The sequence below is a fragment of the Stegostoma tigrinum genome, chromosome 24 (assembly GCF_030684315.1).
Source record: "Stegostoma tigrinum isolate sSteTig4 chromosome 24, sSteTig4.hap1, whole genome shotgun sequence".
Lineage (NCBI taxonomy): Eukaryota > Metazoa > Chordata > Chondrichthyes > Orectolobiformes > Stegostomatidae > Stegostoma > Stegostoma tigrinum.
The window spans coordinates 25,132,867-25,159,782 of record NC_081377.1 but is presented as its reverse complement, the minus strand read 5'-3'; the positions used below and the strand labels follow the sequence as shown (position 1 = coordinate 25,159,782).

At 41.2% G+C, this 26,916-nt stretch overlaps 1 protein-coding gene across 1 annotated transcript; it reads right to left on the bottom strand.

Moving 5' to 3' along the window:
* Nucleotides 1-4,571: 4,571 nt before the first annotated feature.
* syf2 (SYF2 pre-mRNA-splicing factor) lies at nucleotides 4,572-20,050 on the bottom strand. Its single transcript, XM_048557653.2, has 7 exons — nucleotides 19,996-20,050; nucleotides 17,258-17,353; nucleotides 14,429-14,554; nucleotides 13,258-13,375; nucleotides 8,135-8,225; nucleotides 6,473-6,571; nucleotides 4,572-5,348 (listed from the first exon to the last, which is right to left on the bottom strand). The coding sequence occupies exons 1-7, from the start codon at nucleotides 20,011-20,013 to the stop codon at nucleotides 5,183-5,185; spliced, it is 714 nt and encodes a 237-aa protein (XP_048413610.1). The 5' UTR covers nucleotides 20,014-20,050; the 3' UTR covers nucleotides 4,572-5,182.
* Between the last annotated feature and the right edge of the window lie 6,866 nt (nucleotides 20,051-26,916).

The following is a 26,916-nucleotide window of genomic DNA, read 5'->3' as shown; positions in this document are numbered from 1 at the left end:
TTTTATGTGTAATTGAATTTTTAATAGTCATTTGTTAAAACGCTTTTATTTGACAAGTGTTAGCGCAAAGGGAAGCATGCCCTGGAGTAGCTTGAGAAGAAACGAGTCCTGGAGATTTGCGAGAGGAAAAGTGAGTCCCAGAGCAGTGCACCTCACCTTGGTGCAGCCGAGAGTCTGGCAGAACAGACTGGAGGCTTGGAGCAGAGCAGGACTTTTGTTGGATTGAGGATTGGAGTGGGTGGTCAGAGCACGTGATTGCTGAGTCACTGCAATGTATATCGACAGTAAAAATTTTTATCGGACTGTATTGTCAATCCTTTACCCATGTTATAACTATTTTACTTCTAACTTATTTTTTGGACACTATGTAATGCTACTACCATTTCCTTTTATTCTACTTTCGTATCCAAGAGTTGTACCTCGATACTTGTATCTAAGATGGTACCGTCAGAGACAGCTATTGTAAAAACGTTTTACTGTACTCCTGTACTTCTGCATTGGAGTACACATGACAATAAAGGATATTCTTAATTCTTTAAAGAGTCTCAATTCAAAAGTATGATTTGGGTGTGTAGTTATTTTGTAATCATGTTTCGATTTATAATTGTATTGTGCCATTACTGAGTGATTTACAGAAGCTTTTCATCCAAATACATTTTGTTGTATTGAAATTATTCTGCTAATTTTCAGTCTATGTATTCAAGCCCACAAGTAGTATGGCTGCTAACTGAGTTAACTATGGTTTTCCTGAAGAGAACAGAAGAAATAGGAACAAGGGATAAGTGTCTGAACCACTATTCAATAGTGTTGATCTGGTTGTGACTTTTATTCTATTTTCTTGCCTGGCCTACCCTCAACCTATGCTTATTTTCCCTGTCACATTTTTGTCCACTTGCAAACACGTCTAGCTGCCAGGTAGAACATGCTAAATTTTTGAGGCCAAGAAAACATCCCTCAGCTACACTCCTTGCAGCTTCAGAATGCTAGAAACCATTAAACTTTTATGCAGTTGCAGCAACAGCCAGTAGGAGTTGACCAACAAGCAACCTGAAAATGCTGTCTCATCACAATCTTTTGAAGTAGTGCTAGTGAGAAAGCTGTGTTGGGATTTTGGATGTGGGTCTGAAAGGTTTAGTAATGAGTGCTGTAATCATCAACCACTATAGTGATGTCATATAGAATTGCTCACAGAACAGATTCAGACACATTGGGAACTGCCGATGCTGAAGAATCTGAGATAACCAGGTGTAGAACTGGATGAACACAGCAGGCCAAGCAGCATCAGAGGAGCAGGAAATGTACTTGGAATGTGAAAAGCGCTGTATATGTCCATGTTTGTGCTTTCTCAGAAATAGTTCATGAATATTTTCTTAACAGACATTAACAGAATATAACCTGGAGTTTTCAGCTGTACTGACAGCAAAACTAGTGGTATTTACCATGATAACAATCACAGAACTGAAAGCAACTTCTAACAGAAGCATATGTAGTTAAACATAGAAAATTCATATGTTGTTGCCTATGGATTCCTTGCTCCTTCATGGGATAGACAGCATATGCTTCACATGGAAACCTTAAAAATGACTTGAAATGGAGTGAATGTTCACTCTTTATGCTATTTAAACTCTATGTCTTCCAATTGTTTTGCTACCTCCTTTCTCAATGCTGTCCCAGAGCAAGTTATGGCTTGAGCTTTGGATGTAGTGTTGAACAAGGATAGCAGGCCATATAGAGCCTGACAGAAACCAAGGCATCAACATTCTTGTGGTCCCAATTACCTTGTGAAAGTCCTTGAAACAGTTTTTAACAGTGCATCAACTTTTAAATTGTGAAAAAAAACTCCACTCAAAAGGCTCATTCTATGCTTTTGGAATATCAACTTCTCCATTACAAGTTTCATTATATTTATAAAGCAATCCCAATTTTTATGGTATTTCAAATTTTACCATAATTTCATGTGCAAAATGACTAGTCAAGCATTATTATACCACATTAGAAGTCAATAAATCTGTGGCAATGGCTTTTAGTGATAACTGCTATTGACTCCAAAATAACCGTCTGTCATGTGACTTTGGACCAAAATCTGGGATTGTATTGTAGTTGGGAACTTCAGGTCACTGAGACTTACTTGTAACATTGACATGTAAAAATACTTGTGGTCGTTGGAAACCAACAATACTAGTCTCAGGGCATTGCTGGAGGAATTCTGCAAAATTATATCTGGGGCTCGATCATCTTGAGCTGCTTCATTACTGATCTTACCTCCAACACAATATCTGGAATATTTGTTTGATGATAACTCAACTTGCAACTTCTCAGAAACCATCCATGTTAGCATACAGCAAGATCAGGACAACATTCATACTTGCGCCTCTAAGTGGCAATTAATATTCATTCCACAAAATGCTAGGCAAAACCAGTTTCAGCAGTAGAGAATCTATCTCCCCATGACATTAAATGTGCATCATTATCACAGAATTTCCCATCACCACCCTGAGGTTAACATAAACCAGAACCTAACTGGACCATCCATACAAGTCATAGAAAACAGGTCAGGAATTGGGATTCCTATGGTGTGGAACTCACTTCCTGATACCCCAAAGCATATCTAACATCAACAAAATGCAAGTCAGGAGTGTAATGGAATGCTTTCCACTTGGTTGAACAAATTGAGTTTCGACAACACAGTAGAAGCTGAACTCCATGAGGCACAAAGCAGCTCACTTGTTCAGCATTCCATCTCCCAGTTTATAATTTACTTAATTCCCACAGGACTGGTGAAAATCATCTGTAAGATGTCCTGCAGTGATTTACCAAGGTCCCATTGTTAGTAGCTTCCAAACAACTAAGCCCTACCATCTGGAACAAAGGTCAGCGAATTGTAACTTACTTGCAGCTTCCAACTTTTATCAGCCAGTTTGCATTTCATGAAAAGAATCTAGAACTATTGAGGAAATAACAACCCGAAGAAATAGGAGACAATCTGACTTCCACAGTTAGGTAACATTACATAATTTTGGTAAATTTTATTGGGACTGAAAAAATAAGCACAACAACTTTAAGATAATAAAATGTGAGGCTGGATGAACACAGCAGGCCCAGCAGAATCTCAGGAGCACAAAAGCTGACGTTTCGGGCCTAGACCCTTCATCAGAGAGGGGGATGGGGTGAGGGTTCTGGAATAAATAGGGAGAGAGGGGGAGGCAGACCAAAGATGGAGAGAAAAGAAGATAGGTGGAGAGTATAGGTGGGGAGGTAGGGAGGGGACTGTCAAGGAGGTGGGATGAGGTTAGTAGGTAGGAGATGGAGGTGTGGCTTGGGGTGGGAGGAAGGGATGGGTGAGAGGAAGAACAGGTCAGGGAGGCAGAGACAGGTTGGACTGGTTTTGGGATGCAGTGGGTGAAGGGGAAGAGCTGGGCTGGTTGTGTGGTGCAGTGGGGGGAGGGGACGAACTAGGCTGGTTTTGGGATGCGGTGGGGGAAGCGGAGATTTTGAAGCTGGTGAAGTCCACATTGATACCATTGGGCTGCAGGGTTCCCAAGCGGAATGAGTTGCTGCTCCTGCAACCTTCGGGTGGCATCATTGTGCCACCTCCTTGACCTGTCCGTCTTCCCTGGACTGACCTATCCCCTCCCTACCTCCCCACCTATCTTCTTTTCTCTCCATCTTCGGTCTGCCTCCCCCTCTCTCCCTATTTATTCCAGTTCCCTCTCCCCATCCCCCTCTCTGATGAAGGGTCTAGGCCCGAAACGTCAGCTTTTGTGCTCCTGAGATGCTGCTTGGCCTGCTGTGTTCATCCAGCCTCACATTTTATTATCTTGGATTCTCCAGCATCTGCAGTTCCCATTATCACTCACACAACAACTTTAAACCTATTTGGGTCATACATCTACATAAAATAGATAAACACTTTGATTCAAAGATTGTTGATTCTCTCCTGTTGAAAGGGTTGTTTTACCACTGCAATATTAATAGTTTTAGCAGAGCTGAAAATAATAAATTATTTTTCTATGACCAGAATGTGTGTGCTGGGAAAATGACTTAATTCTTTAATTATGATCTTAATATACAAATTTAGAATTAATAAATAATTTTGCTGATTACTAACTCATAAAAACATGAAACCAAAAAGCATTCTTTATGTCAATTTCTTATTGATTTTCTTTAATTCGGAATAGATAATTGATGTTTGTCAAAACATAATTTTGCTGCTGTGTAGTTTTGAAGAGTTCGCATTTTAGGTAAAGTCCTAAAAAGGGACAACAGGAGCTGCCACATGGACGTCAATACAGTTACAACATTGCCCTTATCTGGAATTATGTTGCAGCTCTTTCACGATCACCAGATCAAAATCTTGGAACACTGTCCTTTACAGCACTGTGGGCATACTCATCCTACACAGATGGCAGTGACAGCTCACCATTCGCATTTCAAGGGTAATTAGAGCGGTCAGGCCTTACATATGCATTAAAAAAATCTTTTCCAAAGAACTCTATATTGGAAATTTATTTCAATCCCTTTCAAAATTTGAAACTATCTTAAGAACATAAATCAAATTAATGTGAAGCTTTGTTAAATCTATACAATTTATTATGCACTATTACAAGGATATTTACATCGAATAAATTTTACAGAAAAGTGACTTTCAACAGCACAGATTGGTGTCCAGTGACCATTGTTTTCTGATGAATATATTTACAAAAACTTTACATTTATATTCATGTATATTTTGTAAAAGTTTGGAACTAAAATAGCTTCATGACTGATAAAAGCAAGCTTTACTCAACAATATATCTTCAATCTTCATGAGAAACAAGAAATGGTAATCAGTCGAGAAATCATCTTAGACATTATACCAAACTTCCTTTTGAATAATGAATATATAACAAAAACCAAACAGTATTAATTGTTTGATAATCCAAAGCAAAAGTGACAAAAAACACACTGCATGGAGATATAATCCAGGGACACTTTATAAACCTTAGCAGTCATCAGCAAAACATATTCCAGTAAATGATATGAATATGGATTCTCTGTTATACATCATAAGAGATGTTCATCACATCATATATTTTGCAACATTAGTAAAAAGGTTGAATTTGTACACCTGTCTGGGATAAAAATATCATAATTTCTACATAGCTTGAGCGCATAAGCGATTTGAATCTTTTAGAAAAAGATGTCAGACAGCAGTTCCTCTCTCCAAATTTTGCTTGATCTCTGCAGTGTATTTTCCATAGAAGCGTTCTGCCTTCTTGTTAAAATTGGCATTCCTTTCGTTGATATAGTCAATGTCAGCATCATCATTGTAACGGCGACGTCTGCTATATTTGGCACGCTTCTCAATTCTGGGAAAAAAAAGAGGCAAGCTTTATACTACTGCAAATAATAATGCAAAGCAGAATGACATTCAAAAAACTGTCCGGGAGAAATTTCTGTCATCTATGCTAACTTGAAAGGTCTCACTGATACCAACCCTACTGACAGTACTTCTTGGTTGAAAGATGTGTATTTACAGACAATACTACTTCATGAATTACACTAAATACATTTGACATACATAGGAACTGCAGTTCTTAGTATCTCAATGGAATGCAGTTTCTCCACTGGCTCCCAAAGGAGACATTGTAAGTGAGGTACTGACACTCGGAAATACTTTTGTGCCACATGTCTGACTGCCTTGTATTCTGGCAGTCTGGTTAGCTCCTGAAGGGTTTTCATTCAATGGCTGTAATTAGAATTTTACAGGGAAATTTCATTGGGATGGGGGTGGGGTGTACTTTCAGAAAAGTACTCCTATCAAACAGGCTGTAAAAGAACAAGCTTATTTGTTCCAGTTCAGCAACAGCCTCATGGAGACTCACTGTGTTGGGTTTCCTGGCCGGAAAAGACATGCTTGAATAATGTATTCAAGGGATTTGTTTCCTGACAGCTGTCATTGAGACGAGATGGGGAATTAGCTCCTTCTAGAGCTCTGGATGCCAGTCTTGGCACCGGGAAACAACTTTAATATTCAGATCCAGCCAACATCCCTATAGGGTCCGTCCAGTAATTTGATGCACATTCCTCACCAGTCCACAGATCAGAACATCTTGGAAACTGGGAGTCTTCCAACTGAAGAGATACATCAGGTATGCTAAATAATTATAAATATAAACAGACACCAGTCCCTGGCAGCATTTCAGGAAACAGTGCAAACTATTACAAGCCACACCCGGGCTATCTAGTAATCATTGTCTAGTCACACTTACTGAAAGTTACAGTAAGGTACAGGTTGGTTAAAACATCGGATAGTTGAACACTTTCATCAGTACTCTCAATTCCCAACACAACTATGCCATCACAATTAATCTATGCTACTAGGGTAGTATGCTACTATTCTGTCCTTCCAGTTCTGCAAAATTAATTCCTGTTGTGTTATTTACATTTTACAAACACAGAACAGGCATTATAGCTATTAAAAAAAACTCACTGTTTTTCAACATCTGCCACCAGCCTGTCCACACCTGCTTTGGATGGGACATGAGTGCCGTGTATTAGACTGTTTGCAGTTGCGTAGAACTCCTCCCCACTATTAGAAAGAAATACAAAAGCAATCCCTTTAGTAAAACGAGAAAGGTGATTTTAACTCCAATGACAATTTTAAAAACCAGCTAACGATTTCAGTTATTCCATTGTGATATCAGAGGATTTTTTTGAAAACTAAATGAAATGTGAGGAGCTGTTCACGAGAAAGTAAAAATACACTCTAAATGGAAGGTTTTGCAATTATCACATGAGTTCAAGTCTAACAGAGACCGACAAAACATTTGCATTCAGATTAGTACCTTTACTGCACAACAGTACTTCCTTAAATTCAATATTTCTAGTTCCCCAAATACACGACCACTTCGCTCTAGTAAGACAAGGGCAGCAGCTACACAGGCACATCACCACCTGCAAGTTCTCCTCCAAACCACTTAATTTTCTGACTTACAAATATATTGCCATTCCTTCGTTGCCTCTGGGTCAAGGTACTGGAATTTCCTCACCAAAGGGCTTGGGTCTACCTACTGTACATGGACTGCAACAAATTAAGGCGGCAACCCACCAACACCTTCCTAAGGGCAACCAGGGACGGGCAATATATGTTGACTAGCCATATGCCACAAGAAAATTTAAAAACACACAAACCACTGTGTCAATGGAAGTAAGTTATCTAGTCATCTAAAGAACTGAAGATCTATGGCAAAGAAAAACAATTTTGAACAACACCAGGGGTGTTATTATAGTGATTTGTTATGAAGAATTGTTATTTTGAATTTTTTTTTAAGTCCAGTCTGGATGCAGATTTATCTACTTTGTAACAGCATTTGGGCAACAATAAGTACTAGTAGCTTTGTGAGAACTACTATGAAATTGAAAACGTGCAAGGGAATAGGGTGGAAGAGGCCGGGGGGGGCCAGGGTACCAGGTAAGTAAGTGGGTGACGCTATAAGATGCCAGACGGACGACAGGGCAGAATAGTGTATCATGTACTGTTAGAGGGGGACAGCATTTGGATATCCAGAATTGTATGGGGGCTGTGGGGAGATGGTTGTGGGCTGATGCATCAGCTTCCTGTGAGTCATTTACTTTTCTGGTGGGTAGGTGAGGGGAATTTCAGAGTGATTAGCAGTCAATTTTATAATTAGCTGGGAGTGAGAGTTGAGTTTAATCCCAGTAATTTAATCAACACAATTAAGCCAGAATTGTCTTGAGTTGCACAGTTGGGGACCATTTTAGTGGGTTCTAAATGCAAAGTAATTGCCAATTCGATGTTAAATTCCTGAGCAATTCCCACGTCATTAGAGCAGACTAGAATAAAATATAAACAAACAAAAATCATTTAAAAATTAGTTTCTTTTTCCCATGGGAGAAATTTGACATTCCACAAATGAAAAATTAGCTTTCACGATCATTGAGGTGTTTAGTTATAATTAAGGAAGTACACCTTTTAAACTCCAATTACAACACATTCAATAAGGTATATCTTATTTAAATGTTAAGACTTTTCTTTACGGCTCATGGTTATACATCACAGTTGCCTTTATTTCCTCCCTGATCAGAGAATAGGATGAAGATCAGAAGGTACGTTTTTAAAAACGTGACTCACGCATCATCCTTCTGCTTGTCATATTCCTCCAAGTCTGGTTTAATCTGCTTCACTAATCTCTGATACTGGCGGAACTGAGCAGCTGCAAAGTCTGCAACAAAAATATAAACATTGTTAACCAACAACTTTATGCTAGAATGACAAACCTAGATCAGAAATGAACCAAGTCTGTAATAATGTAATTGGCCCGAAACGTGAGCCTTCCCACTCCTCGGCTTGCTGTGTTCATGCAGCTCTGCACCTTGTTATCTCAGATTCTCCAGCATCTGCATATCCTGCTATCTCTACCACAAAATCTTATATGTCTCTTCGTTTACAAATAAAATCGGTTCAATCCTGTTAAGCCACAGAAGCTTGTCACCTTAGAATTCCGTATTTACAATAAAATGAAGAAAAATGAAGCACAACTGTGAAGGATTCAACAATCGGGAGGTCATACTGCACTCAGGACCTTCCCCACAATGTGCCCGCCGCCATTAGCCATGTGGCCACTGTTGGAGCACCCACAGGTGATGTCACATCCTCCGATGCCGGGTACTCCACCTCTGGTAGAGTGAACACCATCGACACCGCTGCTGATGCCACCCCCTCCACAGACATCGAGGGCACATCTGCTGACACTGTCTCTTCTGCCGCACCCAACATCCAGGGCTTACCGAATGACTCCGCTCCTCCCACTGCCAATGCAACTCTGCCTGCCACTGATGCCGACGTGGCTCGACCCAGCATCGACGCCAATGTTGTTCCGCCCACCGCCTCCACAGCCAGCAGCTCCAGAGGAGGCTGTAGCACCCAGCCCTGCCAAGTCTTCACCATCCCCCCAGACCTCCCCCTTACTGAGGACGAACGGTCAGTCCTCAGTAAAGGGCTCACCTTTGTCCCCTTCCACCCGCACATCAATGAATACCGCTCACGCTTGGACGTTGAACAGTTTTTCTGCTGCCTCCACTTGTGTTTACTTCTTTAACCATGAGCCTAACCCTCCCTCTACTGACCCCTTCTCCTGCCTCCAACACACCCCTTCCTGCTGGACCCCACCCCAAGGTCTCCTACCCTCCCTCGACCTCTTCATCTCCAACTGCCGTTGAGACAACAATCGCCTCAACCTCTCCAACCCTCTCAACCACTCCCCCACAGAACGTGCAGGCCTCCACTCCAAGCCCAACCTCACCATAAAACCCATGGACAAGGGACACACGTTTGTAGTATGGCACACTGGCCTCTAAATCATCGAGGCCAGGCGCCAACTCTGACTCCTCCTCCTACCACTCCTTGATCATGACCCCACCCCTGACCACCAAAACATCATCTCCCAAACCATCCACAACCTCATTACCTGAGGTGACCTCCCACGGACAGCCTCCAACTTCATCGTTCCCCAACACCTCACCGCCCGCTTCTATCTCCTTCCCAAAATCCACAAACCTAACTGCCCTGGTCGACCCACTGTCTCCACCTGCTCCTGCCCCACCAAACTTACCTCCACCAATCTCAACTCCATTTTCTCCCCCTTGGTCCAGGAACTTCCTACCTATGTCCATGACACCGCCCACGCCCTCCACCTCCTCCAAAACTTCCAATTCCCTCGTGCCCAACACCTCATCTTTACCGGGGATGTCCAGTCCTTATATACATCTGCATTCCCCATGCAGATGGACGAGAGGCCCTCCACTTCTTCCTGTCCCACAGGACCGACCAGTCCCCCTCCAATGACACCCTCATCCACTCAGCTGGACTCATTCTCACCCGTAACAACTTCTCTTTCAATTCCTCCCACTTCCTACAGAAAAAGGGGGTGGCCATGGGTACCCGCATGGGCCCAAACTATGCCTGTCTCTCTGTAGATTACGTGGAACAATCCCTCTTCCGTACCTACATTGGCCCTAAACCCCACCTCTTCCTCCGTTACATCAATGGCTGTATCGGTGCTGCTTCGTGCTCCCATGAGAAGCTTGAAAAGTTCATCCTCCTCATCAACACCTTCCACCCCAACCTTAAGTTTCACCTGGACCATCTCTGATACCCCTCTCTCCTTCCTGGACCTCTCTGTCTCCATCTCTGGCAACCACCTGGAAACCAATATCCATTTCAAGCCCACCGACTCCCACAGGTACCTAGAATACACCTCCTCCCACCCACCATCCTGCAAAAATGCCATCCCCTATTCCCAATTCCTTCGCCTCCTCTACATCTACTCCCAGGACGAGGCATTCCACTCCCGAACATCTCAGATGTCCTTGTTTTTCAAGAACTGCAACTTTGCCCCCTCAGTGGTTGAGAATGCCCTCGGCTGTGTCAGTCGTGTCTCCTACATTTCCTGCAACTCATCCCTCACACCCTCTCCCCGCAATAATAACCAAGACAGAATCCCCCTCGTCCTCATGTACCACCCCACCAACCTCCAGATCCAATGCATCACCCTCCAACACTGCCACCATCTGCAATCCGACCCCACGCTTATCTGCTTTCCGGAGGGACCACTCTCTCCGTGACTCCCGTGTCCGCTCCGCACTCCCCTCCAGGCCCAGCACATCCGGCACTTCTCCTTGCAACTGCATGAAGTGCTACACCTGCCCCTAAACCTGCCCCCTCACCCCCATCCCAGGCCCCAAGACGACCTTCCACATCATGTTCACCTGCACATCTGCTAATGTGGTATACTGTATCCGCTGTGGCCTCCTCTACATCGGGGAAACAAAGTGGAGGCTTGGGGACTGCTCTGCGGAACACCTACGCTCGGTTCGCAATAGACAACTGCACCTTCCAGTCGCAAACCATTTCAACTCCCCCTCCCATTCCTCAGACAACATGTCCATCCTGGGCCTCCTGCAGAGCCACAATGATGCCACCCAAAGGTTGCAGGACAGCACCTCATATTTCGCTTTGATACCATTGGGCTGCAGGGTTCCCATGTGGATTTCACAACTTTCAAAATCTCCCCTCCCCCCACCGCATCCCAAAACCAGCCCAGCTTGTTCCTGCCTCCCTAACCTGTCCTTCCTCCCACCTCAAACCCTACCCCCATCTCCTACCTACTAGCCTAATTTCACCCCCTTTACTTGTCTGTCCTCCCTAACTCCCCACCTACACTCACCTTTACTGGCTTTATCCCCGCCTCTTTAACCTGTATGTCTCCTCTCCACCTATCTTCTCCTTTATCTATCTTCTATCTGCCTCCCCCTCTCTCCCTATTGATCTCAGAACCCCTTTCCCCTCCCCCATTTCTGAAGAAGGGTCAGCCCGAAATATCGGCTTTCCTGCTCCTCTGATACTGCTTGGCCTGCTGTGTTCATCCAGCTCTACACCTTGTTATCTCAGATTCTTCTGCATCTGCAGTTCCTACTATCATGGAAACAGACCCTTTGGTCCAACCAGTGTGTGCCGAACATACTCTCAAACTACACTAGTCCCACCTGCCTGCTCCTGGTCCAAATCCCTCCAAACCTTTCCTATTCTTGTACTTACCTAAATGCCTTTCAAACGTTGTAACTATGCCCATATCCAGCATTTCCTCAGGAAGTTCATTCTACATGCGATACATCCTTGATGTAAAAAAAAATCCCTCATGTCTGTTTTAAATCTCTCTCTCCTCTCACCTTAAAAATATGCCCTCTAGTCTCGATATTTGAATCCTAGGTAAAAGATACCTCCCATTAACTCTATCTATACCCTTCACGATTTAATAAACCTCCAGAAGGCCACCTCTCAACCTCAAACCTTCACATGTGGCAACATGCTGATAAATCTCTTCTGAGCCCCTCTAAGCTTAATATCCTTCCTACAACAGGGCAACCAGAACTGGACACAATACTCCAGAACAGGTTTCACTAATGTCCTGTACAACCTCAACGTTTTCTTGAGAGTTTGTTATTTAAGGCGGCATTGGCACATTTAGTAATGAATTACATATCCCCAAGTCATGGGCTCGTGGGCCGAGATGCTGTTGAACAAGTTGTCTGCTAAAGCATTTCAGACAGCATATTAAATAGTTAAAAGTTTGGTTAGACCACATGTCTATACCTTTTTCTCGTCAGCATTTCATTCCACCTCTCACATCACAAAACACTAATCCACTAATTACTTTAATATCCAATTCACAACCAATTATTAATTAATTATTACCATTACATGTGCCCTCATTTAATTTGGTCATATTTTGGTTAGTGCTGTATTGTATTTTAAATGCATCTGTGAAATACATTTTATTCAAGATGCTATGTAAACATGAATTGTTGCTGTTGAACCTACCCTGCAGATCTTCACACAGATCATAGCCGCTGTTTATGAAGTGGTAAAGGCAGAGGACTAAGAACAGCTTTGTTGCTCGTGCTTTTAGCCACTGAATGATGCTTGCAGAATTTTCAGTAACATAATGAATCTAGTACAGACAGCAAATCACCTATTTTATAGAAACAACCCTTTCCAATCTTAATTATTAATTTTTCTGCTGAAATTCAGTGTAAGATGCTCAAAATACTCTCTCATAAGTGGTTGAACCATACAAACCAAGGTTTATAATTTATGTTGGGTTAACCGATCTCAATTAGTGTATTAATAGGCTGTTACCATTAGCTTCAACATCTCAAAGGAAATGACAATAGAGGGAGAAAAAAAGTAGGCAGAGTTTCTCTTTCAAATTATTGTCCAGTGGCACCTATTTAATGCAGACACATTCACGCACTGGGACACAGGCAGGGTCAGGCTCTGAAAATACTTTGTTTAAGTTCACATATGAATAATAACCACCATAATGGTGTACTAGAGAACAGCCACAAGACCATACACCAAAGTGTCAAGGTTTTTAGGAGGCAACAACAAATAGTGGCGGAATTTTTTAAAAAAATCTTCCTGCACTCAGTGTATTGATTTTGTTTAAAAGTAGTAATAGATGGTTAAGAATCACAAATTTATCGTGACAATGTTACAATGTTTTCCACTCTGATCCTTTGGAGCACGCTGCCTAGAAAAGATAGACAAGGACATGCAGCTATAGTGCCAAGTGTTCATCAAACTCTGCAGGAAAATCAGTGTACAAGTTTGGAAAAAATCAAAACACTTTTCAAGTGTTATTAATGGATAAATGGCAGTATTTCAAGCAGTGAATGGCCATTAAAGTCAAATACCTGAAAATCCTGGATCTGAATTTTTCTTTTTTTTCTTCCTTTCCCATCGCTCTGCATCATCAGCACTTATTTCCAACCGTTTAACTCGTTCATAATCCTCTCCCTTCTCCAGACACTCCTAGAAGGTTAAGCAGGAAATAGAGATGAAAATCACTGCTCTAGAACCATTATTTTTTATCATTTCACGGTGACACGTTTTAGCTTGTCAAGGACCAAAGAAATACGTTCCAATAAACTCACATGGGCAAGAAACATTTTGAGTTTTATACTAGAGTTAACAATGTATTTACTGTTCTTTGTTATGAAAATAATGGCAGCCCAAATGACTCCCCTCTGCAGAAATCAATTTTAAGATTCTAATTTTATACAGTCAATACAATCATACCTGCCAAAAAGATTGTAAACAAGGTACAAGGTGGCATTCTTAAAACTAGATTTACTATTGTGTTTCAGTGGTTATACGCAACTGTGGTACTCATTTCGAGTATAAACATCCTGATGGCTTAAACTGTTAAAAGAGACCTTTAGAAGATTAACCACCCAACTGCACTTCATTATTTGATTACTTCCAAGTTTCCTGTTCCAGCTCTCATCATAATGGGATAATCAAAAGACACTATTATTTGGTGAGCTGATTAAATACACAGGCAATAACAATCCAATTCCTGCCCCACAAACATACAATTTGTATTTTCATGTAATTTCCATATTAGAAACAAGAGACTTGCATTTATAGGGTGCCATATCATATTTCCTGAGGAATGGGACTAAATTTCCATATAAAATGGACTTCTTTGGGTTTGTAATTGCTACATGGGCAAATGTGAAAGCTATCTCAAAAAAAAAGCTCTGTGTTATTCTCGAGTGTTGTCATTTACTTGCAATTTAAGTAGCTAATAATGCGAAATGCTGATATACTTCATAATCTTAAACTTTCAAGGAATACCTAAGGTTAAGTGACTGGTTAACTGAAGATGGTACAAATTTCATAGTTTAAAGTTAGAATTCAAACAATATTTTTGCAAGTGGTGGGATGCTTTATATCACAAGTTCAAAGGAAACATTTTTTTCAAAATTTAAAATAAATCTTCGTCCTTAGCCTCCAATTTGTGGATTGCTCCAAAGGACACAACAGTTCAGATATTCAAAAAGAGATAAAATATGTGGATACCTTTTTTTTCTCTTCCACTTTTAGTTCCCACTCCAATCGTGCTTTTTTAGACTCCCAGTTAGCTGGTAGTTTCAGGATTCTGTCCTCCTCCGCCACAGCCTGATGATTCAATTTCCGAGATTCATTCTGTGAATAAAGTAACAATGACTTTTACAGTGTGGGTCCGAAATTCAAGAATTCTTAAAGAACGTGTGCACTCTTAACACAATAGCCTTCCAAATTCACACTCAGAAAGGAGGCAGCTGGCACAGCAAAATAAAACTTCGTTGCAGCAGGTGGTTACCGGAAGGACAACAGAACTGCCTCAGGAATATCCTTAAAGCATTTCGTAAGATGTCAAACAGCTCCACTGACATGGGAGACACTGGTTTGTGACCAACTAGAACGAAGAACATACATGTCAAGAAAGAAAAAGCCCATTTAGCTACTTTGGCAAAAACCTACAGAGCCAACATGAAAGGTAAAGAACACATAAACCTCCCAGCCCCAAGTAATCTATCAGTGACTCCAAGCACCAACTCTACCACATATGGTAGAGTCTACAGATCAAACATAAGACCACAAGATGTGGTCACTGAGGTACAATTCAGCCCATTAAATCAGTTCTGCCACTGAACGAGATCACAGTTCATTTGATAATCCTCAACTCCTCTTTCCCATAAGCCATGATTCCCTGACTGATTGAAAATCTGCCCATCTGCTCATTGAATATACTTAATGACCCAGCCACCACAACTATTACAAAGAACTTCACAGATTCACAAGCCTCAGAAAGAAAACAACAGTCTCCCTCATTGCTTCCTGAATTGGCGTTTTCTTATACTGAGGTTATGGCCCTCTGATCCTAGACTGTCCCACATGGGGCACAAACGTCTACCTCTATCCTTGTCAAGTCCCTAAGAATCTAATATGTTTCAAAAAGGTTCCTCTCATTTTTCTAAACTCCAGTGAGTACAAGTCCAACTTATTCAAGCCTTCCATATAAATAAAAAATCCCTCCATATCCAGAATCAACCAAGTGAGCTTTCTTCGGACTGCATCCAACACCACTATCTTTCCTCAAATAAAGGGGCAAATATTGCTTACAGTATTGTAGGTGTAACTTGACTAGTCCCTTGAATTGCTTTAGGAAGATTGCTCTATTTTATACTCCATTCCCTTTGAAACAAAGGCCAACAGGCCACTTGCTTTCCATATTACCTGCTGAATTTGGGTCGCTCCATGCTGCAGGTTTATGATATCTTTCCCCACTTAAATAATATTCACTACTTCTACTCTTCCTGCATAATCCCACATTTTCCAAGTCTATCTGTGTGAAGTTTGCACAGTTTCCCTGTGTCTGCATGGGTTTCCTCCGGGTACTCCGGTGTCCTCCCACAGTCCAAAGATGTGCAGGTTAGGTGGATTGGCCATGCTGAATTGTTCACAGTGTTCAGGAATATGTAGCTTAGGTGGGTTGTAAGGGGTTGGGTCTGTGTGGGATGCTCCAAGGGTTGGTGTGGACTTGTTGGGCCGAAGGGCCTGTTTCCACACCATAGGGATTCTATGATTATATTCCATCCGTCTTTTTTTTCCCACTTATATAAACTGCCTGTATATCCCTGTAGACCCCATCTTCCTCTCAACTTAAGCTTCCCACTCATTTTTGTGTGAAGTGCAAAACTGGCAGAAGTCCATTCACTTTTTACCATCAAGTCATAAATATATATCGTAAACATTTGTGACCCCAGCAGTGATCACTGTGGCAGTCTACTAGTTACAGGTGTCCATCCTGAAAATGCTCTCCTTACCCCAATTCACTGTCTCATATTAGTTAGCCAATCCTCTAAAAATATCAAGGCTAATTAACATTTTTAATCACTATTCAGATGTCTGGAGCACGTGCAACTTGAACCTGGACCTTCTAACTCAAAGGCAAGGACATTATTGCAGCATCATAAGAGCCTCTGATCCATGTTAATGTACCAATCCCCCAATATGTGGGTTCATACCTTGTTATGCAGGCTTATGTGCAGGACCTTACCGAATGTCTTTTGGAAATCTCAACATATTAATCGACTGGTTCTCCTTTATCTATCCTCTTTGTCAACTCCTCAAAGAACTGCAATAACTTTGTCCGGCATGATTTTCCCTTTCAAAGCCAATTTGACTCTGCTTATTTAAATTACTATTTCAAAATACCATGATATCACACTCAATAATAGACTCTAACAGTTTCCCAATGACAGATGTAAAGCTAACTGACCTAAAGTTACCTAATGCTTGTCTCCCTCCCTTTTTGAATAAAAGGTGTTACACTGTGATTCTGCAATCCTCTGTGACTACCAATGCATCCACTATTTCTGTAGCTAACTACGTTAAAATCCAAGGATGCAATCCATCAGGCCCAGGGAGCAAAGGTTTAGACCTGTGATCATCCAATCAAGAGGATCCCAAATCATGTGAATTACTAGCAATAGCATTCCCAATTTTTAAAAAAATCAACTGCAGAGCAGATTGAGGAATATCTCCTAATACAATCAAGTGATCTACATTACTTGTGCTAAATGAACTCAGCAACTATGCACAGACAATATGACAATGGTCAATTAAGTAGTAAAATACACTTTAACAAGTTAACATCGTGGGTAAATGGTCCCAATACGACTTATTTCACATTAAGAAGACAAATTTTATATACAATTGAATTTATTCATTATTTCTCTTATCAATTGGCTTGCATTGACTTACTACATTTAATAGTTCCTGGTCATTTTTTCCATGAATGAAAGACCAGCTCACTCAATGATGCAAACAATTTGTTAAATAACACAGCTAGTCATTTCTCACCCTCTTAAGGTGCAGATCTCTGAATCTCTTCAGTCTTTCCTCCCGCTTTGCTGCTGAAATTGCAGGCTCTCCACTGCTGCAAGGAATGTCCTGAACCTATAAAAAGTTAAATTCAGGCAAAAATTCAAACTTATTTCTAAAATAAGACAGCTTCCAAATGCAGTTTGATGCAGAGAAAAACTTGGAGTAGAAAGTAAGCTCATTGTGTTGATGAAAAGCAGTGGTTATAGAACCCGGGAAAGAAATGTCAGAATTCTACAGGCCAGTACAAAGAACAGAAGTTTGCAGAAAAAGTTAGAAAAGGAACGTGGTATGCAGCTGAGGTCTGTCATAACTTCAGGGGTGAATCCCAAGTTACAATACAAAAAAGGAAGCAGGACTAGGCCATATTTATCCTTGACTTTGCAAATCTTTGACGTCAAGTCTATTTTCTAGTCAGTCCCAGTTTTGTTTATTCCCTTAAGAAAGCAAAAAGCTACAAATTTCAGCCTTGAATATGCTTAATGTGAATAACTACAGCCTTCCCAGGTACAAAATTCTAAGGGTTTACACACCTCTGCGTGAAGAAGTTTCTCTTCAACTCAGGCGAGGTGACTAACCTTTTTTCCTGAGACTACATAGCAGGCACTCAAATCTACATTGTTTGAGGTACTATGCAAGTGCAATCTGTTGATGCAGGTCAGTGGAGAACCATTACAGCTCATCCCATTATCAAACATTCCTGCTTTATGTCCATATTCGAAACCTGCAGGAAACAGGTAGCTGGATCGATCAGCTGTTTAAAACAATCAGTAATTCAGTTATTCGAACAAAATTTGCTTTTCCTACCCAATATCAGCCAAGATATTTTAATTAATATTGATTGGAGCTTTTTTCTCCTGAGACATTCTGGTAATGAGTATTCCCTCACCATCACAAGCCTGTTTTTGTAAATATTAATGGATCTGTTAGGCCTGAAGATCACTGCCTTTATCAGTCACCCCCATTACTCCAGACTCAGAAAGACAAGCGTATGGGGCGAGATCTGAAACAAACACAGAGAGAATGCTGGAGAAACTCAGCAGGTCCGGCAGAATCGGTGGGGTCAGAGCAAAATTAATGTATCAGGATAACGGGAACTGCAGATGCTAGAGAATCCAAGATAACAAGAGTGTGGAGCTGGATGAACACAGCAGGCCAAGCAGCATCTCAGGAGAACAAAAGCTGACGTTTTGGGCCGAGACCCTTCATCAGAGAGGGGTTGGGGAGAGGGTTCTGGAATAAATAGGGAGAGGGGGAGGCGGACCAAAGATGGAGAGAAAAGAAGATAGGTGGAGAGGTAGGGAGGGGATAGGTCAGTCCAGGGAAGACGGACAGGTCAAGGAAGTGGGATGAGGTTAGTAGGTAGGAAATGGAGGTGCGGCTTTGGGTGGGAGGAAGGGATGGGTGAGAGGAAGAACAGGTTAGGGGGGCAGAGACAGGCTGGGCTGGTTTTGGGATGTAGTGGGGGGAGGGGAAGAGCTGGGTTGGTGGTGTGATGCAGTGGGGAGAGGGGACGAACTGGGCTAGTTGTGGGATGCAGTGGGGGAAGGGGAGATTTTGAAGCGGGTGAAGTCCACATTGATACCATTGGGCTGCAGGGTTCCCAAGCGGAATGAGTTGCTGCTCCTGCAACCTTCAGGTGGCATCATTGTGGCACTGCAGGAGGCCCATGATGGACATGTCAGCTGAAGAATGGGAGGGGGAGTTAAAATGGTTTGCGACTGGGTGTGCAGCAGTTTATTGCGAACCGAGCGGAGGTGTTCTGCAAAGCGGTCCCCAAGCCTCCGCTTGGTTTCCCCAATGGAGAGGAATCCACACCGGGTATAATGGATACAGTATACCACATTGGCAGATGTGCAGGTGAACCAAAATGACTTTCCATATTAAGCAGAGGTTCACCTGCACATCTGCCAATGTGGTATACTGTATCCATTGTACCCGGTGTGGATTCCTCTACATTGGGGAAACCAAGCGGAGGCTTGGGGACCGCTTTGCAGAACACCTCCGCTCGGTTCGCAATAAACTACTGCACCTCCCGGTCGCGAAACATTTTAACTCCCCCTCCCATTCTTCAGGTGACATGTCCATCATGGGCCTCCTGCAGTGCCACAATGATGCCACCTGAAGGTTGCAGGAGCAGCAATTCATTCCGCTTGGGAACGCTGCAGCCCAATGGTATCAATGTGGACTTCACCAGCTTCAAAATCTCCCCTTCCACCGCCGCATCCCAAAACCAGCCCAGTTCGTCCCCTCCCCCCACTGCATCACACGACCAGCCCAGCTCTTCCCCTCCACCCACTGCATCCCAAAACCAGCCCAGCCTGTCTCTGCCTCCCTAACCTGTTCTTCCTCTCACCCATCCCTTCCTCCCACCCCAAGCCGCACCTCCATTTCCTACCTACTAACCTCATCCCACCTCCTTGACCTATCACCTCCCCACCTATACTCTCCTTTCCACCTATCTTCTTTTCTCTCCCTATTTATTCCAGTTCCCTCTCCCCATCCCTCTCTCTGATGAAGGGTCTAGGCCCGAAACGTCAGCTTTTGTGCTCCTGAGATGCTGCTTGGCCTGCTGTGTTAATCCAGCGCCACACTTTGTTAATGTATCGGGATCCGGTTACTCGTCATCAGAACTCAACACTCCTGCCCCTCGCTCTGAACACGCTTAAGGTTTGGCTTTAAAACCCTGCTCCAGGCGGGACTCAAAGACACCTCACCTCGCTATTCACCGCCATCTTCCCTTCCCTTCCCTTCCTGTCCGGGCCGGGCGGAAATGACGTAATAATCAGGCGTCGACGTACGTTACACCGCGACGATCGGTTGCCATGGTAGCGCGTTTGGGCCTGGAGGAGAGCGAGCATCTTCGCAGCTGGATCCCCAATGATTGGAATGACCCTGGACAGCCCCAAAATATAATTATATATAGATACAGAGACAGCTACTGAGACAGCCAGAAACCTGACATTAAAATTAAAAACAAAACACGGCTGGAAATGCTCATCTAGTCTGACAGCACCTTTGTAGTTCTGATGGTAAGTCAGCGATCTGAAGCATTAACTTCTACCTCTGCACAGATGCTGCCAAATTACTGACTGCACCATTTTAGGTTTGTATTTATTGTAGAAGTCTCGTAGTCACCGCTTCATCCTGAACCATTGTTTCCTCAAAGCCAGCTTCAACATCATGTCTACCCTCAAAGGTTGATAATGGAAAAAAAACCTGCACTGAGGATAGGTCCATAAAGTGAAATGCTTTTAGGTGGATTGCCATAGAATAAGTTTAGTGATCTGTAACCAAAATTCTATTCCAACACTTGTTTTGCACCAATGATGATTTGAGAAATAACTGACAGGATTTGCTATATAACAAAGTGTGGTGCTGGATGAACACAGCAGGCCAAGCAGCATCTTAGGAGCACAAAAGCTGACGTTTCGGGCCTGGGTTGTGGCACCTATTACGATTCTGACTTTCAAACCAAAATTACCATTGAAGGCACAGAGACATTTTAAGTATGAGGATGAAGATGTTTTACAGGATGGTTCTGTCAACCTAAGTGTTCCCCATTAATGCAATGAAAGGTTAAATTATTTTACATAGAGTCACACAGCACAGGAACAGACCCTTCAGTCCAACCTGGCCATGGCATCCCAAACTAAACTAGTCCCATTTTCCCCTGCTTGACCCATATCCATCTAAACCTTTCCTATTCATGTACCTGCCCAAATATCTTAAACATTGTAAATGTACCTGCATCTACCACTTTCTCTGGCAGTTCATTCCACCTACAAACCATCCTCTGTGTGAAAGTTGTCCCTCAGGTCCCTTTTAAATCCTTCTCTTATCTGAAAAGCATGCCTTCTTGTTTTGAGATCCCCTACTCTAGTCACCTAATCAATGCCCGTCATGATTTTGTAAAGCTCTATAAAATCACCCTTCAACTTCCTATGCTCCAATGAAAAATAATCACAACCTCGTCAGCCTGTCCTTATAACTCAAGCCCTCCAGTCCTGGTAACATCCTCGTGAATCGTTTCTGCACACTTTCCAGTTTAATGATATTCTTCTTATAGCAGGCCGACCAGAACTCATTTGGTATAGTTTTTAATATGTAGGGCAAAGATACAATGAAACTAGTAAATGGAGTAGCAATTCAGCTAAAGATAATAATTGATGCAAAAATGAGAACTCTACATCTCTTCAACAGCTATTCTAAAACAACATATCCATTTCATATTTATAGAGGTATTTCAAGTACTTTTATCAGTTGGAAATAATGAGTCTGACCTTATCTATCTGCAAAAAAAAGTATTGCTCTTTCTAGCAACACAGCTTTTAGAGAAGGCAACTTAGAATAATTCCGAAGGTCCCGTTGATGCAGCTAATTTTGAACACTGAGTGAAATCTGACCTATTGTACGTTGGCCGTAGTTCATGCGCATCTAAAAAAAAAGACTCCGCGGCAACTTCTGGGCAATGTTGGAATTTTATATCAGAAGGATTTTAACCTAGAAACATTGGACAATGGGATGAAATTGTGGCAAAACAAAATACTTTTTTCCCTTAGATATTGTGCAATAATATATTAAGAACTGCGGGACAGTGGTGCCTTCTTTTTCTTAAACATATATCATTTCTACAGGTACAATTTTCAGTCTGTAAAATTAGCTGAGTTCATTTTACAATAAATTAGCAGCTGACAACAACAATCTCACATTTATGGACAGTAGCTTAGATTTTTAAACTGAGATAGAATTGGAGCTCATCTTTTCTTTACTACGAAGACACATTTCTATTCCCTCATATCTCTGTCCCTAAAGCCTCAAACAAATATTTACTCTGTGTTTGTTGAGTTTATTACAGATCCAGGTGGAAATAGCCTGTAGAAGATTTACAACAGAACTCATGGAAGATATTTTACAGTTGAAAAGCCGTCAGCTCAAGTCAGATAGGATAGCCCATGGCATGCAGTCATAGACATCTTTGCCATTGTTAAATGTTGCCTACTGATTCAATATTAATAATTAGTTGTTCAAGCTAAAGTAATTATGAGTGATGGGAAAAATAAACCGTATTGATTTTCTGTAATCATAATTCTATACTAACAGTTAGAAGATGTGAACCAGTAATGATATGATTATACTGTAATCACATGTATTAGTTTAATATGATAGGACAATAAAGTACTCGTGTGGAATGCAAACAATGTAAACACTAATATGGGTAGAAATACTGGTAAGCACTTGTGTAATCTTTTGACTGGAAATTATTATCTGTAGGAATAGTGGTTTGGAAGCTCTGTAAAACTGCCATAAAACCATTGTTCTTCTAATAAAGACTTGAGCTTTATGCCATTTTTTGAAGTGTACATCTTCTATGCCTGCATGCATGAATAAATGTTTTAACATAGAAACCCGAGTTCTTCTGGTTTAGTAGAAAAAGTTTAACTCACCCTTTCAATGAGAGATTCAATTCTCAACTGCATTCCAGTATAGCTACAGATGTGAATTCATGCACCTTGACACAGAACGAGAAAACACATCTCTCTGGGATGGTATATTTAATTGCCAATTTCTTCTGACACCTTTGAGAAGTATTGAGAGTCATTGATTGGCTGGGTTCATGTGTCTAAGAGATTGATGTTCAAGTTTCTTCTACTGGAATTGGTTACCACAGTGTAGAAGTAACTGAACAGCTCGCACTGAATACCGAAAAACGTATTAGAGTAATACAACACTTTTATTGTAAGTTTATCTAATTCTATTCTACCCTGTCTTAAAGATGCTCACATTTTGCTAGAGTACAATTCCACAGCTAGTGGTTGCTCTACAGAGCTTTGCTCAAGTTGTCACAAATTCACAAATAAACTTTGGTATTAAATGCAGATAGCCCATTAAAATAATGGAAATATCACAGATAAGCCTGATGATGTTCTCATCTGGCATCAATATGCACTGATACAACTGGAATCATTGCATAACACTGGATGATTTTATTCTGTAGTCCAGAGGCACAGAGGACCAAGAAAATTGCCCTTTCTGAGATCATAATCCCAATTTTGTAATGTTGACGGTGTTTCTTAATGTTTCTATAAGGCGTTTCTTAATGATTCCTGTTCCAAGCAGAAAAGTCCTAACATTCTGAAGTCCTCAATCCTTGTAATATCCTGATAAACCATTATGTTTTTGTAAGGCCTTTACATTCTTTCTAAAATATGGTATCTGTAATTATCCACAATACTCCAGCTGCAGCCTAATCAGTGATTTACAAACTTAGAACATTTTCTCAGCTTTTTTGTTATCAATTCCTTTATTTAGAAATGTAAACAATGCATATGACTTTTCAATTACCTTATGAATTTACCTTATCAGCTTTTAAATATTTGTATTTAAACATTCACAGAGCATGGCAAAGGAGGAGAGCAATCAGTAAATTGAGTCCGTGTCAGCTCTGTGTACACCAATCCAGTCATCCTGTATTGCCAATCTATTTCTGTGTCTTGGCAGTTAATTTCTCTCAAATGCCTGTCCAATTTTATTTGAAATTAATCTTTGTTTTCACTTTATAGAAGCAAGTTCCAGGTCTTTGTCAGTGTGTAAACTGTTCTTCTTCACAATCCCTTGGACCTCTTGCCAAAAACCTTAATTCTGTGTCCACTAGTCCTTGTACAAACGGCAAATGGGAGCAGATTTTCTTTGTTGCCATGTTACCTGTACACCAATTTTAAACTTACACATAAACAAGAAAAACAATAGAACTGCCATGCTGGAAATTAGAAACCAAAACGGAAATTGCTGGAAAAATTCAGCAAGTCTGAACATGTTCAGGGAAGGGTCCCTGGACCCGAAATGTTAAACTCTGCTTTCTCTCCACAGATGCTGCCAAACCTGCTGAGTCTTTCCAGCTGTTTTTGTTTTTATAACCTTGCACAACTCCATTTGATCTGCCTAGTTCTTTTGCTCCAAGTTGAACAACAGCTTCTCCAGCCTAACCTTGCAGCTAAATTATCTTGGCCCTGGAGCCATTCTGGCAAACTTTCTCAGTTCCTTGAGCACCTTTAAATCCTTCCTAAAATGCCCAGTTACGGCCAAGCCAAAGTTTGATAAAGGTTCTGTGTAACTTCTGTCATAAACTGCTTTTGTACTCAATACCTCAATTTATGAATTACAAGATCTCATGTGCCTTGCTAAGGGCTCAGTATGCCATTCCACATTCAAAATCTATGCCCATGAACCCTCAGATCCCAAAGTCTCTCCACACTTAGAACAATGTCATTAAGGACAAATTATTTCCACAAAGTCCTTTTGCCAAAGTGCAATTAACATTCACACCACACAATTGCCAGGTAACGATCACCTTCAAAAGGGTGAATCTAACCATCGCTCCATGACATTGAAAGACATTAGCATCACTGAACTTACGCTGTCAGCATCGTGGGGTTAGTAATGACCAGAAACTGAAGTGGACCAGCCACATAAATACCATGGCTACAACATCATGTCAGAGGCTGGGAATTCTGCATGTCACCTCTGGTATCCCCAGTGTTAATCCACCAAATACAAGACTCAATACAGCAGCCTGATGGAATACTCCACTCTTAACCTGGATGTGTGTAACTCCAACAACACTCAAGAAGGTTCACACTGTCCAGGATAAAGCATCCTGCTTGACTTGTACTCCAGCCATCACATTCAACAGTCACTCCCTTCACTATTAGTGCAGTGTCAGCAGCATGGACCATCCACAACTTGCAATCTAATCTTCCTATACTTGTTTGACAACACAGTCCAAACCTGTGACCTCTACCACCTACGAGGATGACAGCAACAGAGCAATGGGAACGCAACCACTTGCAAATTGATCTCCAAGACATCAACATTCTGATTTGAAACTATATTGCTGTTCCGTAACTGTCACTGGGTCAAATTTTTGGAACTTCCTGTGGGTGTCCCTATGCTCCAAAGACGACAGCTGTTCAAGGAAGTGGCTTCCTACCATCTTCTCAACTGCAAACAGGGATAGGCAATAAATGCTGGCCTAACCAGTGCTACTTTCAACTACTGTTGCCATCTACAAATCTACCCAGTTCTTCATCAATATTTAACCTCTGACCATGATAGAAAATTTTTAAAAATCCCTTCACATTTCTCTGTATCAGTTTCTAAGTGCCACTTGTCAAACCATTCAGCTAGCCTTTCAATGTTTCGTTACAGATGAATTGCTAACAATTGCTAACACTGTTTACCATTCTTCTAAGTGCAGTAATGTTACCAAGTTTTGAAATGTTATTCTGTATTATAATCCCCAATTCCTATATATACAATATATCACAAAGCTGTGCTCTTAGCTCTGACTCTTGAGGAACCATTGTTAACCATCTTACATTCTGAAAAAAACATAACAACATTTTGCACTTGAATTAATTTTTGATTGAAGCTGATACTAACCCTAATTCCTGTGCCACAAAGTTTATGGTTTCATAAAATCTATATAAACAACATCCACTCCATCTCCATCACTTCATCATGACGTTATAACATGAAAGCAAAAGTTATATACATCTGTCAAACATCACAAACAGTGCGTTATGATCAAAATCAGAAGATACTTGGTGTGCTAGAGAAATATCTTCCTCAATTGACCAATAATTGACCTGGGATTGTCTCCGTCATACTGGTAGCATGTATGAAAATTTTGCCAAAATGCAGGATACATTATGAGGCTTCCTAATCAACTTTTTTTCTGTTTTGCTCCTGTTCTCATCTTAGCCCTTAAATTCTCATTGTTAGACTAGCCCAGGTATGATGTGTAGTATGGGCCAGATGGAAGTGCACTTTCATTTGTAACATTTTGGGACCAGTGCCACTTTATATTGATTCTGAAGTATTGTAAAATCATCCCTGGCCATCTATCTTTGATCATAACTCTACCATGAAATTTTTACAAATTGGATGTGAAATAGAGTACAACGGCTTTAATTCCAATCTTCCTTTTTTCACTTTGAAGAATAAAAAATATTTTTAAAGATTTCAAATGATTAGATTTCAAAATGTGAAAAAGAGAGGATTACGATTGAATAACTAGTCAGAGAAGGAAATGTTGGACTAAGAGGACAAAATGGAAGTAGGGATTATTGGATATTCCCTTAAAATAAGTGGATACAGGCTTCATATCTCCTGCTTCTGTGCTGTATAATTCCATGATTCTATTGCCTTGTAATTTTGTATACATTCACTCTCCATTTATGATGCATATTCAGATTATTAATGGTAGACATTGCTTAATTACTTGAAGAGAATGAGGAAATCTTCATTACCAGTTAGAGCCTTTTCAAACTCACCTCCGTCATATTCAAATATGTCTTCTGGATCTGAAAGACCATGTAATTTCCCAGAATCTAGCTCTAATTTTCGTTGTCTAAGTGGAAGCAAATCCCACTGAGGAAACAAAATTAATCCCATTAAACCAATCTTCTACAAAATTCCCTCGTGGGCAGCTTTGGTTGCATTCACATACATCTCACAGATAGTAAGGCCCTGATAAAGTAGTGCCATGGGGTAGGAGCTGCTGATGGATTCTCTGACAGCTTTAAAAGCTATCACTCACATACTTAAAACCCATTCAAGAGATCAGGTTGACAAAT

Excerpts from the sequence above, each read along its gene's own strand:
- syf2 (XM_048557653.2), bottom strand. Across the intron at positions 13,376-14,428 it reads AAGTGGAAGAGAAAAAAAAG|GAGTGTCTGGAGAAGGGAGA; the intron begins GTATCCACATAT and ends TTAACCTTCTAG. Across the intron at positions 6,572-8,134 it reads GACAAGCAGAAGGATGATGC|TGGGGAGGAGTTCTACGCAA; the intron begins GTGAGTCACGTT and ends TCTTTCTAATAG.